At 34.3% G+C, this 19,949-nt stretch overlaps 3 protein-coding genes and 1 long non-coding RNA gene across 4 annotated transcripts; 2 read left to right on the top strand and 2 right to left on the bottom strand.

Annotated features, from left to right (window-relative positions):
* Positions 1-1,679: 1,679 nt before the first annotated feature.
* LOC120165638 lies at positions 1,680-11,552 on the top strand. Its single transcript, XR_005519840.1, has 3 exons — positions 1,680-1,719; positions 1,803-1,928; positions 11,542-11,552. It is a non-coding gene; the product is annotated as an uncharacterized LOC120165638 (long non-coding RNA).
* On the bottom strand, positions 3,852-5,002 carry LOC120165637 (MARCKS-related protein 1-A-like). Its single transcript, XM_039175112.1, has 2 exons — positions 4,646-5,002; positions 3,852-4,289 (listed from the first exon to the last, which is right to left on the bottom strand). The coding sequence occupies exons 1-2, from the start codon at positions 4,898-4,900 to the stop codon at positions 4,005-4,007; spliced, it is 540 nt and encodes a 179-aa protein (XP_039031043.1). The 5' UTR covers positions 4,901-5,002; the 3' UTR covers positions 3,852-4,004.
* A 280-nt stretch (positions 11,553-11,832) lies between the features above and the next one.
* On the top strand, positions 11,833-14,672 carry LOC120165580 (the record flags this gene model as incomplete). The annotated part of the gene is made up of 6 exons (XM_039175068.1): positions 11,833-11,853; positions 12,367-12,465; positions 12,918-13,041; positions 13,853-14,153; positions 14,287-14,341; positions 14,483-14,672. Coding segments are annotated over 6 exons (669 nt in total), but the record flags the coding sequence as incomplete, so codon positions are not given.
* Positions 14,673-16,153: 1,481 nt separating this feature from the next.
* LOC120165643 (actin-7-like) lies at positions 16,154-19,598 on the bottom strand. Its single transcript, XM_039175115.1, has 5 exons — positions 19,465-19,598; positions 17,982-18,052; positions 17,485-17,878; positions 16,786-17,399; positions 16,154-16,690 (listed from the first exon to the last, which is right to left on the bottom strand). Exons 2-5 carry the CDS (start codon positions 18,039-18,041, stop codon positions 16,625-16,627), a joined length of 1,134 nt encoding a protein of 377 aa, XP_039031046.1. The 5' UTR covers positions 18,042-18,052; positions 19,465-19,598; the 3' UTR covers positions 16,154-16,624.
* Between the last annotated feature and the right edge of the window lie 351 nt (positions 19,599-19,949).

The following is a 19,949-nucleotide window of genomic DNA, read 5'->3' as shown; positions in this document are numbered from 1 at the left end:
GCCTGCACCTTTTCGATCCCCGAAAATGATTTTGGCCTATGTTTCACTGAAAAATACCCCAATCTCACCCATAGAATCTTCGATTTCTTCATCCTTTGATCTCCTTCATCAAATGTCCGATAGACTTAAAATTGGACTATGTTGGTCGACTCATCATATTCTCTCATGGTCCATCGTTCAGCTTGATCGTCCATCCACTGAAGCTATATCTCGTCAGTCCGTCTATTATGTTTTTAACGATAAGGTACTAAAATGAAACAAAAACTAAACATTATATATGATTTTAAAAATATTAAAAATTTATGTATTAAAACGAATCAAAATAAATAGTTTATATATTCAATGCATAATTTATTATTTATAGTGTCGGCAAACTCATTTTGAATGATATATCGCAGTGTACGTAACGCTTGACCGATGCCATCTCCCATTTAAAAAGGCCATTTATACTATAGTTTAATAAATTATTATTTGATGGAGTTATCAGTTTGAAAGGTACCTATTCATCTGAAATATGCAAAGGGAAATAAATATAAACTGATTTATACTGTAGTCTAATAAATTATTTGATGGACTTCAGGATCCCAAGCTTCTGAATTTGTCGAAAGATTAGGGCTTGAACTGCTTTTTCAGTACCTGTATGTTGCACCAATTCCTCTTAAAAACTGATATATTCTGCAATGTCTATATGCATCAGAATATGCGTTTTATTTTGTAGTTTACATCTGCAACTTTATAAGGCATTATTTCCTTAAAGATTGGGTTGATGGACAATAAATAAGGATTGGACCGACATTATCTAATTTGGTCTGATTTATGGAAAGTAACCCTACTATAGTTGCAATGGGTGATGCAGCCATTGCCTACTTATGATGCGTACTAAATCTTTGGACCATGGATGTGTATATAAAACCAGTGAGCAATTCAACACGGATATAGTTCAATCTCAGATAAATGAGGGATGAAGTTCATGAACAATAAGTACTATATAAAATGGAAAATCATGAACAAGAATCAAACTTCATTTACCACCAACTTCTCAGATTTACAGTACTAAAACACTGAAACAAACCCTCATCAATAATTCCAGAAATTTCTTGGAATATTATAGAAACCAATCATCCATCAGAATATAGAAAAAAAAGAGGGGGAAACTGTCATTGGCATCAAAGAAATCAACTTTATCTGTATCCTATCAGTCAACGCGTTTAAACCGGAAAAATGTATTATGTTTAGTTCTCATCGTAGCGCCTCGATCATTATTACCACGGGAAGCCCCCTTATCATTCCTGGTTCGTGTTCCGATTGTCACAATCTCTGGTGAACCAATCCCGGTTGGCGCAAACTCTCCAGTGGGTTGGCCAGCAAAACATAGGTTTGATGAGAAAACTTGGGAGGCTCAGCAATAGCAGTGTCACCAATGGAGACGGTGGTGGAATCTTAGACTCCTTGCAGTAGCCAATTGTGTAAACATCTACTTCGACACTTTTTTCTTTATATATATATATATAATATGTCGTCTACCTATAATTATCCAACTATATATAAAACATTTGTAGGATTGTGCAGGGGATAGTGGTGACAGGCGTGACATATTACCTACAAGCGTGAATTATCGAGGCGAAGGGCCGGTGTTCTTGTCCAAGTCCACACCATTGAATCTCATCTTCACACTCTTAGTTCTGCAGTTCTCTTATGCCAGTTCATAACTACAGGAAGGTCAGATTTTCTCTCTTTACTCATTATTAGAATCCATCTCAATTGTTAACGTGAATTAACTAATGTTTGTGAAATTTGTGCAGTCTGTTATGTGGGTTTTTACTGATCGTAGGGCTATATAGTGTGTTGTGGGGGAAAACCAAAGAGCAAAGAATGATGGATGATGAAAATTGTTTACAAGCACATCATGTAGACAAAGGCTGCACAGAGTTGAAAGTGGTTGATGATGCCTCATGAATTGCTCAAGGCAACCATTTGGATCTTCTTAATGAAAATCATTTGGAGAATTGATATAGATTCTGAACTGATAATCAGGGATTCAAATAGCGGAATGAAAACGCTTCAGCGCCCGTTATTTTCCGGTAACGCCGCCATCCGAAATCGATATTAACGAATTTTGGGTAGGTAGCGGATTCACGTCGATAGCGGTCTATCGCACCAGCAACTTAAAAAAAAATTGAAAAAAATTAAGAAAACCCAAATTCACACCCAGAAAATCAAGAGAGAAAACATATCAATTACCAAGCATTTAAAATCAAGACTTACCAAAGAGACATACATCAAGACGGGAAGGAGACAAGCCAGCAAGACAAAACTATTTTAGAGGGAAATCCTGTACCCGTTGAGCTTTGCCGCCGGTGAAGAAGAGGAGTAATAGAACTGCCTCCATCAAAGTTAAAAAAGTTAAAAGCCTTAAAGATTTGAGACTTGGGAGTTGAGAGAATTAAGATGAGATTTAGAACTCCAGCGCAGCTTCAGTGTGGTGCATATCTCCACTTTGGAGATGGTATCAGTGGTCCAACCCATCGTCAATCTGCAGTTATGTTCTGGCGATCTGCTATAGAACACGCTAATTGTGGTGTTGCACTGTAACATTTATTTATTTATTTTGTAATTTTTTTGTAAATTCAAGTAGATTAAATTGTAAGATAGATAAAAATACATTAAAATTAGATAAATAAACATATTAATTTTTTGAAATATAAAAACTATAACAAACATAAAAACATAGAAAATACTAATAAAACTTAAACAACATTTTAACCAACAACCCAAACACAACAATTTAACTAATAATCAGACAGACCCCCTTCACTCCCTCCAAGATCATCAAAGTTTATTCCAAACACATTAAAAGTTAAATATTATAAAATATTTATTTATTTATATTTTTTATCTTGATATTTATTAGAAATGTATATGTTTTATTTTATATTTACAAAATTAATATTATAATAATTAAATATTATGAATAAAGTAGAGTTAGTGGTAATGTAGAGATAACACTAAAGATGAATTACTGTTTCATCTTTAGAATAGAGATAAAGATACTGTAAAGTAGAGATGAAGGCTGGAAATAACCTCATAAAGAAGAAAAACTTATTAAATTTTCCTCAACTCCAAAACCTTAAAAGTTATTTTGTCTGTTCACTCACTCCTCCTATTTTCATTTTTATTTTTTTTAAATAAATTTTAAAATACACTTTTAAATGGTATGGTTTATTTGTCATCCCTCCCTCTCATCTTTTAAAACTTATAATTGAATCCCATCTTTTAAAATTTATAATTCAATCTTTAGTTTAAAATGTAAACTTTAGTTTTTATTTAATTTAGTTCTAATTTCAGTAATCTAAATTTCTGCAATTTAAATTTTATACTTTTATTTTAATTCTATTTAATTTAGTAATCTTATCTTCTCACTGAGTTTTTAAAGTATTCTATTTGATTAAACTATATTATATATATGTCATTTTCGCTTATAAAATATTCTAAAAATCATTAAAAATGAGTCTTTATAATTATAATTATCATGTTTTAGGATAAGTTGTGCAAAATTTAAAAAACATCACGACCGCGACACCAACAGTAACCACAATAACATCCGTTATGCCTGCAACCGCGAACGCTATTTAAATCCCTGCTAATAATGTTGTTTCATTAGAGATTATCTAATATAAATGATCTCTCATATATATTTGATAACAAAAGGAGAGGATTGTCTGAGTTAAACTCGAACCTGAATGGAACCTGTTGTGCTAATAGGTTTAAGATCTAACATATATGCTTATAAATTGAACATGATAAATGAATGAGTAGAAAAAAATATAGAAAGCAAAAAACACAAACTCGGATGTGGAAAAAAAAAGCATTTAAGAGCAACAAACATAAGTCACATAAAAGCCGTAAACCAAGTGAAGTACTTGATTTCTATAACATCCTAAACCAAAAGAAAAAGAAGCAAAATGTGTATTTATCACACTTGTTTGAACATAAATGTTGCAACTTCACTTTGTTACTTCAGTCTTGCCTTCTTCACCTTCAACTGCTGCAGCTGATGATGTTTCTTTCTTTTCTGTCTCAGGCTCAGCCACATCCGCTGTTGCTGTCGCCTCTGGTGCTGCTTCGACTTCGACAGACAAGGGCTCTAGCTCCTTGGTCGACTCGATTGGCTCGATTGGCTTCTTCTCCTCCGTTGATTCTTGATCCACTGGCTCTAGTGGTTCGGTTTTCGCCGGCTCCGATGGCTTGTTGTTATCGGTCTCGGTCTCAGCTAAACTCTTGTTTTCATTCTGCAAAAAAGACACGGGGGTCAATTTACATAGGGCACGACCATTGAAAAAATATACTTCTTTTGTTCCCCGTCAATCCCGTGCTTCGAATCTTGATTATTAATACAAAATCGACAGGAAAACGTACGTGGAATTATTATTATTATTATTATTTCTTTTTGAATCTCTCCCTTCAATTTCACTTTCTCATCAACCAAACGGCACACATGAACCAATCATAATTCAGTGAAACATCCAACATACTGCAAAAACAGGTACGAAATCATATTCAAATGAAACATCCCATCATCCCATTCAAATGAAACATCCTTTAAAAAGTGTATGCAACATGGTCATGGAGTTGCAGAAAGTGGTACCTCATTCAACAAGTTACCAAGAGACTGTGGCATGCTCTCTTCATCATCTACCTTATAAGCCTCATCAACATCCTTGCTCTTAACATCCACACCAACAACATCACCTTCCTCCTTTCGATCACCTTTTTCGGCAACGACATCCACACCCTCCTTTGCTTCCGCCGCAACGGCTTCTTTCTTTGGCTCGGGAGGTGGTGCCGGGATACTGCGGTCGTCAGCCTTTAAAACCTTGGGTTTGGTGGCGCAACCTCCCATATTTCCACAGCTTTAGAAACCGAAGAGAGAGCCTGTTCTCTTTAAAGAAGAGAGAAAGAGGGGAATTATAGGGAAAATTAAGGAAAGCGAGTATCGCTAGGCTGGTTTTAAATATAGGGAATTATAGGTTGGCTTCTGATAAATATAATGGAAATTGTATATAAACGGACAACGGAAACTAATCGACATAGTTAACTATGCTCCAAGGAATTTGCAATAATAATAATAATAATAATGAGAAAAAACAGGTGGCTCAAGCTGTAAAGGTTTTGATCACCCTAAGTTGGTGTAGCGTTGATTAAGAGAATATTTTAATTGTGGAAGGTGGACCAAATGAAGAAGTTGAGGAGCATGAGTTGGCCACGGGTTTTTAATTTCCTTGTAAACGGCTCCTTGGATTGAGCCATTGATGCCTGTAATTTCAATGGAGAAGGGACCATTTGCCATAAATGGAATTGAGTTATAATAGAGTCCGGTGGGTCATACCAACCTTTTCTCCCAAGTCTAAGTTTACATCGGGTTAAACACATGAACAACTACAAAATTTTATGTCAGGACTTAAATAATATATTTTATAAAATTCTAAAAAGAAAAAAATAGATTTTTAATAGAAAATATGAAAAATAATTAAATTAAATAAAAATTTAAATTTTCAATTAATATGATCAGCGTCAGTTTATACCATTTTTTTAATAAATTAGACCAAATTTTTAAATATGTTTTAATCAAATTTTATTTGATTTGTTGACATGTTTATATCTAATGCACATTACTTGAACTCCACTAACATATATTTTAAGATATGAATTATTATGTACAATAAATACATAAAGTAATGGTTTTTTTTTTCAATTATTATTTAATGCAAAGTGCAAACAACATAATAACGAGTTCGATGCTTTTCATGATGCCGGCCAGGACTGCAGTTCGGAGCCGTCAAGAAACAATCAGTCTCAAAGAGGGAGAATTTTGGTAATATATTATAAAGGACATTGATGTCTAACTTAGGCAAGATACAATGAATGGCATAGAATAAAAATCCCTACAAAGTAGGGCATAAGATTCTTCCCAATATTAGCTAACAGATCGTCAAATGTGCTCAGCGCTGAACAATATCATTTACCACAGTTATAACAAAAAAAAAATAAGTCGGTTTAATTAATTCACTTTATTAAGAATTAATATTTTTGAATTACAAGTGTTGGGTACAATAATGAAACATATTATACCTTCAAAAAAATTAAATTTAAATATCGAAAATAACATTGTTAGAAGAAATATTCATGAACATGAACATATTTCATAATATATAAATAACAACTAAGTTGCTATAACACTAAAAGAAATTTACACAAAAAAAAATCAATCTCCAATTTCTCACTCTATACAAGTTTGTGGGAATATTAAGATGACAAATGCTTCTGGATTGGTTATTAACAATTTAACTACCACATCATGAGGTATTATGAGCCGGTTCTAGCTGAATTGCATAGCCTTGCTGCAATTGTTAATCTTGCAGTCGAGGAGGATTGGCGGGACATTGTTATTGAGCTGGACTCCACTATAATTGTCAAACTTTACAATGACGTGGATGGTGATGATTCCACGATCAATGTTCACATGCAGTCAATATGTGAGAAATGTATTGTTTTTTTATAGTTGTCTTATGACATATGTATGTGGGGAAGCAAATACGATAGCTCATAAGTTAGCTCAACGATACCTTAATTGTAATACTTCCTTTTTTTAGATCGATGTTCCACAATTCATTGCTCACGATGTAAAACATGATTGTTTACTGGATGATTAATGGATTTTGGGCATTTTTTCCTCTTATAGGAACCTAACATTGTGTTGGTAGAAGGGATTTTTAATGAAACCCGTATTTTTTTATTAAAAAAAAATACAAATTTGTGGGTCAAGATTTTCTATATTGCATCTAAAAGATTTTGTGAGTACAATTTCACGAATCAATCCAATAAGGTCATGATCAATTCTAACATTGTTACTAAAACAACACATATTTGAGGAGAAAAATACAAGGGGACTCACCTTTAGGCAAAGCAACATCCCATCTCAGCACATGGTCCCATTTGGACACAACCCTTTTAACACCACACAACGATCGAGCAACATTACCCAAACAGCAGCTGAAGATGAACATTTGAAAACAAATGATTTCTTGATTCTGAATCCTCCCTACACAACACACATCGCTCCTTGACAGCCACCTCCATGCGTTGTAACTTATCTTTGGTAGCCAATCGATCTAAAACTATCATCCATGTGATAATAGAATGTCGAGGCACATGCAACGGGAACCATAATAATTTCTGTCAAAGAACCTTATTCACAATCACCCTCATTAAATACCATGTTCTCCTAGTTTTGAAGACCCTCCAATCAACACCAACTACTAAAATCATCTCTTTTAGGACCTGCGGAGTGAGAGAACTATCCTCAAGCTCTAACTACTATAATTTTTAAGTTCAAACTCCCAAACATCTCTATCTTTTATAAAATATGCCCGAACGCAGGCTACCCACAAAGACCTCTTATTGGCAAGAAGTTTTTGCAACAAGTAGATGAAACAGACCATATTCTAACATGTAAGGTTTTTAAGCCCTAGCCCAATCTCAAATTTTAGAGTACAAGCTCAGCTCCAACTCACTTTGACAGCAGTAATAGGGATACCTGCACCATTTTAGAAAAATATCATGCATAATTGTTTTACATTTCTCACCATAACTTTTGAGAGAATAAGATGCATGCTCCAAATATTAATTATACTAAACAAGACAGATTGAATCAATTGGAGCCTCCATGCAAAGCTAATGGCCCAACCTCTTCTTAATGCACTCCAATAAACTTTGACAGACTTTCTCTGAGAGCTTTTGAGTAACCAATGACACCCATAAATATCAGACCAATAAAGTACCAATTTAAACCTCAACTTGTCACTGATGCTTGCCGATTCAGCCCTCAGAATACCGTAAGCAAAACACTTCACATTTGACCGAATTAATCTTCAAACCGGACATACTATAAAATTGTTTCAGTACAATTTGAACACCCAAAACAAAGCCCAGGGAGCCTTTGGTGAAGATGAGAAGATCATCCGTAAAACACAAATGGGTCATCCTAATTTTCTTACACTTCGGATAAAATTAGAACATCCCATTGACCGCGGTCAAGTCCAATAATTTTTACAACACGTTCATGGCTAAAACAAAAAGGTAGTGTGAAAGTGGGTCACCCTGCATCATCCCTCTTGCTCCCTTAAAAAACCAACCAAAATTTCATCAAATGCAATGGAGAAGTGAAGTTATGCAAACCCGAATCCCAACCTTTGAACTTTTCAGGGAGCCCCATGACTTCTAATATCATAACGATAATCTTTCAACTCAAACTATCAAAATATTTTTGGAGGTCTACCTTTATAGCACGTCTAGGTGATAATATCTTCATAGCATACCCTCATGAGCTAGTAATGTATTGTCAACAATACAATCCCTGAATGAAAACCGATTGGTTTGGTGCGGCCATATTTAGAAAGAAAGTCACAAGTCTAGACACCAAAAATCGACTGATAGCTTTATACACCCCTGAACAACAAGATATTGATCGAAACACCTCTTACTATATGTATTTATGGTTTTTAGGACAAGATTCAGAGCAGTAGCATTAAGCACCAAGAATAAGAAGGAATACTCAAAAAAAATATTTGACATCCAAGGTAACATCATCCCCACAATCTTACACACAACCTTGAAAAATCAAGGGGAATAATCATCCGGACCTAGAGCTTTTCCATCCTCTTGCTGGAAGAACACCTTCTTTATTTCCTCTCTGAAAACATCCACAATTAAACTATCACAAACATTAGAAGGCAGAACTAAGTTGATGATATCTTTTAAAAGGTCAATCCCATATCCTTCAACATTTCCATCAGTTGTACCCACGAGATTAGTGAAAATTTTAATAGCTTTAACTGACTTCTCTTCAAAAGAAACAACATGTTGCTCAAGATCATCGTGGAGCACACAAATGGTTTCTCTCTTCTGTTTAATCCAATCGAGGAGTGAAAGAATTTAGTGCATGAATCCTCATCTCGTAACCATTGGATCTTATTTTTTTTACTGTAAAATAATTTCTTCGTTGCCTCAAGATCCATGCATTATTGAAGATCTCCCATTTTAATTGTAGTAATCATAATTTTTAATATATTCTGTTAATTTAATAATAAAATTTAACATTTTAATTTTTTTTATAGAAAGCCGTTAGTTTTATTAAGAATAGAAAATATACAGAATTACAATGAAGAATTACAAACATAATTATAAACTAAAATATAATTAGGAGATTTTCTTATAACCATTGACTCAAAAAACTAGTTACCTAGATCACGCGAGGACCAAAGAAGGAAAAGATAAAAAAATCTAACAAAAAAACTCAAACAGAATAAAAATATGAACAAATCTGACTGCATCGGCAAATAAACCACAAAAGGGGATGAAACTACTGAAAGATCATCGACAAATCACAAATCATAGTCGAGCAACATGAGAAAATTATCCACGAACATAAAATGTGTATCTAAATCAATCCGAGGGTTTAAAGCAGGAAAGATCAACATGATAACAAATAAGAGTCATCTTGATCAATCGTGATGATGTCAAATCTAATCATGAGAAAAAAGAGAAACGAAAACAACGACCAAACGACCGAAAACTACCAAAAAATAGAGAAAAATATGCCACAAAGCTAGAGATAAACATACCACAAAGGTAGAGGTAAACATGTCACAAAGACAAAATTAATCTTATTAAAAAACTAAAAAAGAAACAAAGAGTAAAGACAACCGACAGTCGACAATTAGCATCAAAACTGGTGCCACCGTCGACTAAAGAAAATCAAAGAAGAAGAAGTTGATTTGATCTATAGAAAATGACACAAATTATAAAGAAAAAAATGAAGAAGGATGAGGGAGAGAACGACTAGGATTTTGTAAATTATTAACTTTTCTAAACTAATTTAACATTTTGACTAAATGAACCAAATTATATAATACAACATATGTGATAATGTGTATAATATTATATTTCGATAATTCTATTACCGAATATAATCATATGCAGAGACAAAGACATATACAGAGTGGAAGAGACTAGTGTCCTTCCAAAATTTATGATTTAATGACATTTTAAGTCTTAATAAGTCTAAATATTTTTATTTTAAATAATATATCTTTATGAACAATATTTTAGGTCCCATTAGTTTGAACCTAAATTAAGTTAGACTCTTACTTACTCTAATTTAAAGTTAAATTCTTGACGAGTTTCTATTTTTTTGAATTTAAATAATTTATATCTGTTTGATTGTAACTCGAGATTGGTCTTATATTTTATGAATCAAACACCTTTATTTGCTTTATTTGATCTTGTTACATTGGGCTATGATATGAGCTATATTAATGGTAAGTTAGGAGAAAATGTTTAAACTACGTAATTTGTTCATAACCCAATGCAAAATAATTTGCTTTATTTTATGAATCAAATTATTAACCATTATGAAAAGCCGAAAATATGTAATTAAAAAATGAGGAAGAATGAAAAATAAAAAAATAAATGTTTAATTATAATAAGAAGGATAAAGCAATAAAAATATTTTACTTTGTTCGGGTATATGCACAATAAATCTATTAATCAATTAAGTCTATTACTAATATATTGGATTAGTCCATTAATTATTTGGATCAATCCGTTATTCAATTATTAGTTTGGGCTATAGATATTAATGTGTTGTAGTGGGCCGATGACCCGATTATTGTAATCCGTTTTTGCTGTACAGTTTAGAATCATTTCAGCAGCTGTTTTAGTTCTCCTTACCCTAATCACGAAATCCCAGCCGTTCACTGCTCTCCTCCTGCTCAACGTTCACCGGTCGCCGCTGTTCACCTACTCCGGCCACCGATGCCGCCCCTCTCCCAATAAGAAAAATATCATTTCTTTTCATTTAAAATTTGTTAAAACTAGTTCTTTTTTCCAAAAATGAAAACCCCTCCGCCAGGATTTTATTCACGATCACATTTTCGATCGCGTCACGTTTATCATAATTACGGATATAAAAGATTCTATTACGATCATTGCGGATATCACGATCGTTAATGTTTTTTCGAATGAGTTGAGTTTTTTGATAAAATCCTTTTTAAAAAAATTTAAAATAACGAAATAACGGTTGTCGCGATAGGCCGTGATCTGTTAAATTGCGGGTGCCATCCACTATTATTGGTGCGATCCCGTTTCACACTGTTGCAACCGTCCTTTAACTGCCGCGACACCGCTATTCGACCGTAATTTGAAACCTGTTCCCAGCTTCCTGCGGCAGGTGATTCGGTCTTTTTTTTTTTTTATCTAATTATGCAATTTTTAAGATGCCGAAACATCTTTCTACTCAAGAATTCGTTGATTCCAGCTTTCTTACCCGCAAAACAATCGGCTGCTGCTGCTACAACCCATGTCGGTTCATTTCATTCCACGCCTTTTACCTGTGAAAAACGGAAGAACAATGGGAATTCTGTGAGTCTTACTCTTTCTTTTCTCTTTGGTTCATGTATTATACTCTAAAATGCCATGGGTGAGCTTGAATTTTGATTTCTATTTTCAATTGAATAGCAAGTTCATGGATTTGTTGCACTGGAAAGATTGATGGGATCCCTGGACAGTGCTAATATCAAAATTAATTGTAGTAAAAATATCTGCTTGGTGGGTCTTTTCTCTGTGTGAACAATTATTTATACTTCTTCCCCCTGAGATCAGCATAGAATTGAGCTTTAGATTTTAGTAATGAATTAAACTTTTTGGTTTAGGAATTAGGATAAATCTGTACTTTGCCACGAAAGCTTGACAAATAACATTGTTTCTACAGGATAAAAGAAGCACTCAACAACCAAGGTATGGAGCTTTGCAGGGTTTCTATTTGTGTAATCATTTTCACATGTATCTCTTAACTGTCTTGATCCTACTATATAGGATACATGTATCTTAAGATTGAACTTATTCTAGGTCGGACATTTTAGCTCAGTCTGTTCGAGTTTTATTTTCGTGTTCTAAGAGCAGTGTTCAAATCCTCCTTTCAGTAGACTAAGCGCAAGTCCAAAGTCTTGACAACTGATCTGTACTTGTCTTGTCGGATTTCTAGGTTTATTCTTTGCTTAGACTGGGAAGTTAGCTGTCATCATTTAGTAAAAATAGAAATATAATGCATCTCAGGAACTGATTCAGCACGATTAATTTGAATGTTTTCCGTTGGCCACATGATGCATATTATCTGCTAATAGGTTAAGATACTGTTATTTGTTAATTTCTTCCTAAGTAGCTTTGTACGAACAGTTTGTCTTTACATTCTTACTTGATTTGTTGTTTTCAAAAATAGAACTTCTCAGGCATTTCAAATATTAAATGCAGAGTGAAGAAAGATATGTGGTATGTCAAAAGCATGCCGAAACAAAGAGAGCTTTGAGAGACCTTGTCTTTAGTGGCCGTGTCTCTAATATTTTATTTCAGGTAAACTTTTCTGAACTCTTGTTTGATTTAAAGCCTACACCACCTCATTGAAGGTGTTCAATTACGTCTTCCTCATGCATTGTTTACATTATCGCAGTTGTAATAAGTAAAATGAGCTGAAGCATTTCTTGTATTTCAGCATAAGCGCATGCCTTAGATTTGGTTTTAGTTTCTTCATTATTTGCATTGCCGTGCCTCAAATATTTTATTATGTGCTACATTTCTAAAAAATATCCAAATAGGCTCTCCGACTATAGAAGAAAATTATGATTTTAGTTATGCGACTGAAAGAGTTAGTTTGCTGCCTTTTGGAAGTGGCTAATGACAAGTGTATGGGACCAATACCATTATCCTGCTTTTCATTACATTATATACTGGAGATTGAGCTTATGCATTTCATTAGTACATGAAATTACACTATGAATTTATGCTTGCCTTTGGCTTTTATCTAGGATGAAGGTCCAATATGGAAATTTGATGCGAAAGAAGGCCGGGATTCAGATGGCTCTGTTAAGAAGAATCAGTCGAGGTTTTCTGGACGATGTGCTGGAAAATCTAACCTCAAAAAAAGAAAACGTGAGTTTCATCTTCCTTTTTCTACAATTACTTCCCTCTTCTCTCTCTCTAAATGTATTTTTTTTAAATAGTCTCTTTTACACACTATTTTCACAGCTGAACCAGGTATATTTTGATGACCTAAATATCTGCATGTTTGCATAAAATAACTTTAGAGTTTCCTTGTGCACACTAGTATCTGGTTTTGTTTGTATGATCTTATGTTTTGTTCATTTATCTATTATTTCAAAACAATGAGTAAGTAACTCAGTCTAAGACTATTGACATGATCACTCATTATATCCTTTGGGTAAAATTTAGTAGCACGAAGACTGGAAAGGGATAGGTTCGTGTGAAATTACAACTAGCTGTTTGAACGTACATCTAATATCATTAATGAAATGCAAGTTCATTTTCCTGCTTTCTAACAGTCACATTCCCATCAGTGAAAAGGCTTTTTCTTGTTCAATAGAATGTGTACATCTTCGTGATATAGAAAAAACAATTGAATTCTGTTTTCATAGCTTTCGTATTAAAGAACTGTTATTTTCCGTTCTGATTCACAAATATCATATTTACCTATCATGATTAGATGTAAAAGAATTTAAGTGCAATAACTTAAAATCAGAACTTAGGTTTGTTGATATAATCTTCATGTTGTGTATAATTCAGAGATGTCAACCAATTATTTGAGGTAATAATAGATTAAGACCTAGCTAATTGCATTTCCAAATTAAAAAACCAAATCCACATAACAGATGGGAGCTAGCATTTTACAAGTGCTTGCCCTCGTGTTATTAACAAACGAGATGTCCTTCTTTTACTTGCACAGGAAGGTTTAGAAGACACAGTTTCCCGGAGGACTTTGATAATCCCGAGACAATATTTGAAGCTGCATTTGGGAGCAAGTGGACTACTTGGTCTTTTAGGGAGGATTTTACTTTCCGAAATTCAGACTTTGGATTCGAGTGGAGAGAAAAACGGGACTGGACTATTCAAAGAACAGAAGAGCAGGAGATTCATAGCGAAACTGAGTCTGAGGATGAGTCATATGCTGTAGGATCATGTTCTGATAGAGAGATCCTTGGGCTACCTCTAACTGGCCGCTTAAAGCTCGAAGATGTTAAAAAGGCGTAAGTAGTGTGTTTTCAGTTAAGTTTAGGTGTCAGAGCGCGTGTTTCAAAATATTTGATGAATTTCAGCTTCTCCTTTTCTCTACCCTCTTTTATAATCATGTATTCTAAAATTATTAAAATCATGTTGCAGCTTCCGCTTATCAGCTTTAAAGTGGCATCCTGATAAACATCAAGGCCCTTTGCAGGTTAGTTATATCCTTCTCGAGAACAATGCTTATGCCGTTGATTTAGTCATGCCAATCTACTGCGGCATCGATCTGTCCTGTGATTTCATTCCCTATTCTTTTTTCCAAAAAGTCGCATGATGTCAATATATATTTATGCAGGCAATGGCTAAAGAGAAATTTAAAACATTTGCTGCTGCATACAAATCATTATGTCATGCTTTAGCCTGAGGTGACACTAGTTTTCCTTAAAATTTAAGCTCCAAGTGAAGAATAGCTACAACAATTTGACCATTTTTTATTTTATTTTGTAATCTTCATAAGCAATTCTCCTCCCACCCAAGTTGGCTTTGATGCAAGCTAAAACCAAAATCTTACAGAAATTAGAGGAGAGGTTAAGATTAAGATTGTAGATGGCAGAATTTCGAATCAGGAAAACGGAGAAAAGTCTCCATTCATTCAATCGATACCTCAAACCCTAACCCGGTCTGTGTGTTTTACCCCCCCCCCCATCCTACACGAAGAGGACGCATCAGCATAGCAAATGACTAACACAAAATATTTTTAACTTCTGATATTTTGGATCAAAATAATCTTTCTGTAAATGGAAATCGTTAGTTAACTAATATTGTTAACTCGAGATATTTTGTTTTTACAAGCATATAAGCCAATCAACCCAAGATTAAAATGCCATTTCATTATTTTAAATTGTACTTTGTTATGCAGGCGCAGGAGTGATGTAATTACCACTTTATCACAAAGTTGAAACATGCAATTATACACTGAGCCATGAATTACAAACACAATAAAACCAAACCATTTGCCTCGCCTTCCAAAAGCTAAAAGAAAAGGGGACAATCTTATTCCACTCTCACACAGTTTATTCAAAACAATTGATGATCAAAATATATACATTTATGCCTGTCATTTTACTCGCTGTATCAAAACAAACTATTTTACAGACACCAACACTATGGACCATGATGGCCCACCTCAACAAAATTTAAGCATCCGAAATGGAAATTTCACTACTAATTTGTTTCAAATTTTGGTCAAGTTTAAAACATTACATCTGAGTCTGTATTGAAAACTCCAGTTGAATAAATCGATTCAAATAATTGAATTTAAGCTAGTTTTGTGAGATATAATTTAATTTCATATTGATATATAAATCATAACATTGATAATAAATTATATGATTTCCATACTTATAAGACACAATTGTTATCTATTAAAAAAAAATATAATTATCATAGGAAGTACGAAATTAATAATTGAATCATGTATCTTGACCTGGGAGTGCTTTGTAGGTCGAAAAGAAAGGGAATTACTTGTGGAACCAGAATTATGAAAATGTTAATCGTTATTACAAAATGCCACAAAAAAACCAAGAAATTCTCATCTCTCGTAGTCTCATCGTGATATGGAACACGCTGGTCGGTAAAGGGATGCAAAGCAGGGCTGTAAATGTTAATAAAAGCAACATGATATTATTATCGTGATATTATATCAAAATATTTTTATTTAAATTATTAAATAAAAATTATATTATTTTTCAAACTTATCAAATGATTTCGATGATAAAAAGAAACGTGATTTCTTTAAAGATCTTTAAAAATTACACTCCCCAAAGAACCTTAGATAACCTGAAATGAAGAGAACCCTAGAGCTTAACATTCAAAACACTAGGGGGGAGGGGAAACATATTTGTAATGGTTTCTCATAATAATCACAACTCAGAGGCAGACATGTCACCATTTTTGTGGCATGAATCAAAAGGAAACACATTCACCAGAATTTAACAACTGAATTTACAGAAGATGAATTCAGATAAAATGCATTCACCCCCATAAGATTTAAAAACCAGGCATCCAATATAATTTCCATCAAAAGAGTTCATGACCACAAGCTGACACTAATTTAAACCGTACAACAGCTATTAACATTAATGTTCTCAGGTAAAAAAATGCTTTTAAAATGAAAATAAGGAAAATATAATGACCCCCACAATCATGCTCCAGCTACAAACAACACCCTACTAAGCAACGTGTTTGAAAGATGCATGGAAATGGAGGACCCCAGAATTAATTGTCTGATGGGCTGCCATCTCAGTTGCATTGACACCGGCGGGTATCACAACTGATGAAGGCTTATATAATACATTAATACCAGAGAAGAGTCTCCAATTATCCCTGCCTTCAATGCTTCCCCACATGAACCAGACTTTAATTCACTTGACACAGGACACGAAAAAGCCAACTAAACCGAAAATGTAACCGACCATGAAAGCACTTACAGAGTTTCTTAGAAACACTTCCTGTGGACAATGGATGGACCAGACTCGTCATACTCGCCCTTTGAAATCCACATCTGATGCATCAGGTAAACCAAGATATGTCGGTCTTAGACAACCAACACACAGAAAAGTAAAATAGAAGCCATTTATATGCAAAAATATATTTCACCTGCTGAAAGGTGCTGAGCGATGCCAAGATAGATCCTCCAATCCAGACACTGTACTTTCTCTCTGGTGGTGCAACGACCTTGATCTTCATGCTGCTTGGAGCAAGGGCGGTGATTTCCTTGCTCATACGGTCTGCAATGCCAGGGAACATAGTTGAGCCACCACTGAGCACAATGTTGCCGTACAGATCCTTCCTGATATCCACATCGCACTTCATGATTGAGTTGTATGTAGTTTCATGGATACCAGCAGCTTCCATTCCAATGAGAGACGGCTGAAACAGGACTTCGGGACAACGGAATCTCTCAGCCCCAATAGTAATGACTTGTCCATCAGGTAACTCATAGTTCTTCTCAACAGAAGAGCTGCTCTTGGCAGTCTCCAGTTCTTGCTCGTAGTCCAGAGCAACATATGCAAGCTTCTCTTTCATGTCACGGACAATTTCCCGTTCAGCAGTGGTTGTGAACATGTAACCTCTCTCAGTAAGAATCTTCATCAAAGCATCAGTAAGATCACGACCTGCAAGGTCCAGACGGAGGATGGCATGTGGAAGAGCATATCCTTCGTAAATCGGCACGGTGTGAGAGACACCATCACCAGAATCCAGCACAATACCTGTTCCGATAGGGAGATAACTCAATGGTGGGTTGACTACAAACAATCTATAAAACTATGAAACATTTAAAGGGATTTAACGAACCTGTTGTACGACCACTGGCATACAAAGAGAGAACGGCCTGGATGGCAACGTACATGGCAGGTGCATTGAAGGTCTCAAACATGATTTGGGTCATCTTTTCTCTGTTGGCCTTGGGGTTCAGAGGTGCCTCAGTGAGAAGAACAGGGTGCTCCTCTGGAGCAACACGAAGCTCATTGTAGAATGTATGATGCCAGATCTTTTCCATGTCATCCCAGTTGCTGACAATACCATGCTCAATGGGATATTTCAAAGTAAGGATACCTCTTTTAGATTGCGCCTCATCTCCTACATAGGCATCCTTCTGACCCATCCCAACCATGACACCAGTGTGTCGTGGTCGACCAACAATGCTGGGAAAAACTGCCCTGGGAGCATCATCACCAGCAAAACCAGCCTGAATGATAAACAAACTCAGCTCCACCAAGACAAAGTAAAGCTCTTCATTAAAGAAACAAACAACAATGGAGAGAATAACACAGGTCTACAAATCAACTAACCTTCACCATTCCAGTTCCATTGTCACAAACAAGGGGTTGAATATCCTCGGTATCAGCCATCCTTTAAAATTCTGCAAACAAGATTTGAGAGAGTGAGTTCTAGAAAGAAAAACAATCTCTACAAAGAATCTATGCCATTTCAAATAATTAAGAAAAAAATGGGAAATATATGTCAATCACGTATCTAAAAAAAACCAAAAGAAGAGAAACTTAGGTAATCATTCTTTTCTTCAAGTACATAAAAAATATTATTCAATACCCTAGTTAGCTAAAGAATCTAAAATTGTGCGAAAAGTCGGTGAACCGAATAAACCAATTCAACAAAATCAATTTGACCACATCAGTTATGATTAGTTGATATTTTATTTTGTTGGCTCGGAGATTCGGTAGAATACTTATGAAAGTATTTTTATCCTAAAATTCAATTTGAAATGCAGAAGTATTTCCAAATAATTGATTTTCAACCAAAAATTCAAAATTTAAAAAGTGATTATTAACTCGAACTAAAAATTAAAAAAAAATCGAATAAAACATCGTTTTCCTTCAAACATTCTCGCGTAAGTCAGTTGTTGATTTTACTTTAAAACCAAATAAATCACTTATACCTTATATAACTGTACCTAGACCAAATACAACTTTTATATAACTATACCTAAACTTGATACCCATACACAACCCAACTCATTTTAGTTTAAATCCATTTACAATCTACAAATTTATAAATCCAACCCAAAATTATAAATTTACAATAAATTCAATTAAAAATAAAATTAATTGATTAAAACGCAACTAAAAAATTGAACCACCATGATGTGACACGTATCTATCAATATCATCCCCTTCCCTACCCAAATCAAGGGCAACCCAGACCAACCTATCCCATCAGACGGAATATTTATTTTAGCTATAGATAAAATGAAAAAAATGACCAAACTGAACGAAGGATTATCTCGGTTATGGTATATATGGTCAGACGGGTCGGTCAATTTTGATGTATTAAACGATTCATCCAGTGTTTGTTATATAAAAAGTTTACTGATTGGAACTTACCGATTTGCAAACATTTAAAAAAGATTATAAGTTTTGTAGCCAACCAATTTCACAGTCCAAAACGTAGAAGGCATTCACGGACAGTTATAAGCAAGACACAAAATCAATTATCCAAAGAAAAAAAAACTAGAGCCTCCAAATAACTTCAGAACAAATCTTGAAAAACCAATTAAAATCATAAAAATGAAAGGATTAACCAGAAGAGGCTGGAAGGGAAAATGAATCATCTCATAGATATCTACAAAGAAATCGCAAATGTAATGAAGCAAACCAAGCTAAGTAAAGATCCAGATAGAAAAAGAAGCTGATCGAACAATATCAAACTCTCTGGAAATTAAAAGCACTTTAGATCTCAGCTCCATCAGCGGTAAAACATCGAAATCCACAGATCGGTTGATTTTAAAGTAAAATAGAAGCAAACTAAAAGTTTCACCTGAATAAGAACAGAAGCAAGGAGAAGTACTGGATGAAGAAAGAGAGATGAAGACGATGACCAAAACGAGGACGGAGAAAACGACGTCGTTTGTTTTCTCTCTTTCTCTCGGGTGGCTAATGGCTATGCTGCTGGAGACGGAAATGGAGACTGAATGGAGAGAAAGACGGATACTTATATATGAAAAAAACAATGGACAATTTCAAGGGAAGAATTAATTATAAATATATATTTTTCAAATTAAAATCAAATATGAAGAAACTAAAATAAAAATAAATTGAACTGTTTGTACACATTGTATTGCAATTTTTATTTTTAAATATTATAAATTTTAATATAATAAAAATTTATATTATTTTAGATTTTCATTAATATTCGTACCAACTCTAAATTAAAGGCAATTGGAAATCATTTTGACCGCCTTGAAAAGAGATAGGGTGACCTGGCTGACAGCCTTGACACCCACATATCTCATGCTTTTCACT

The sequence above is a fragment of the Hibiscus syriacus genome, unplaced genomic scaffold (genome assembly GCF_006381635.1).
Source record: "Hibiscus syriacus cultivar Baekdansim isolate YM2019G1 unplaced genomic scaffold, ASM638163v2 tig00111584_pilon, whole genome shotgun sequence".
NCBI classification, from domain to species: domain Eukaryota; kingdom Viridiplantae; phylum Streptophyta; class Magnoliopsida; order Malvales; family Malvaceae; genus Hibiscus; species Hibiscus syriacus.
Note: the sequence above shows the minus strand (reverse complement) of the source record. Positions and strands in the feature narration are given on the sequence as shown.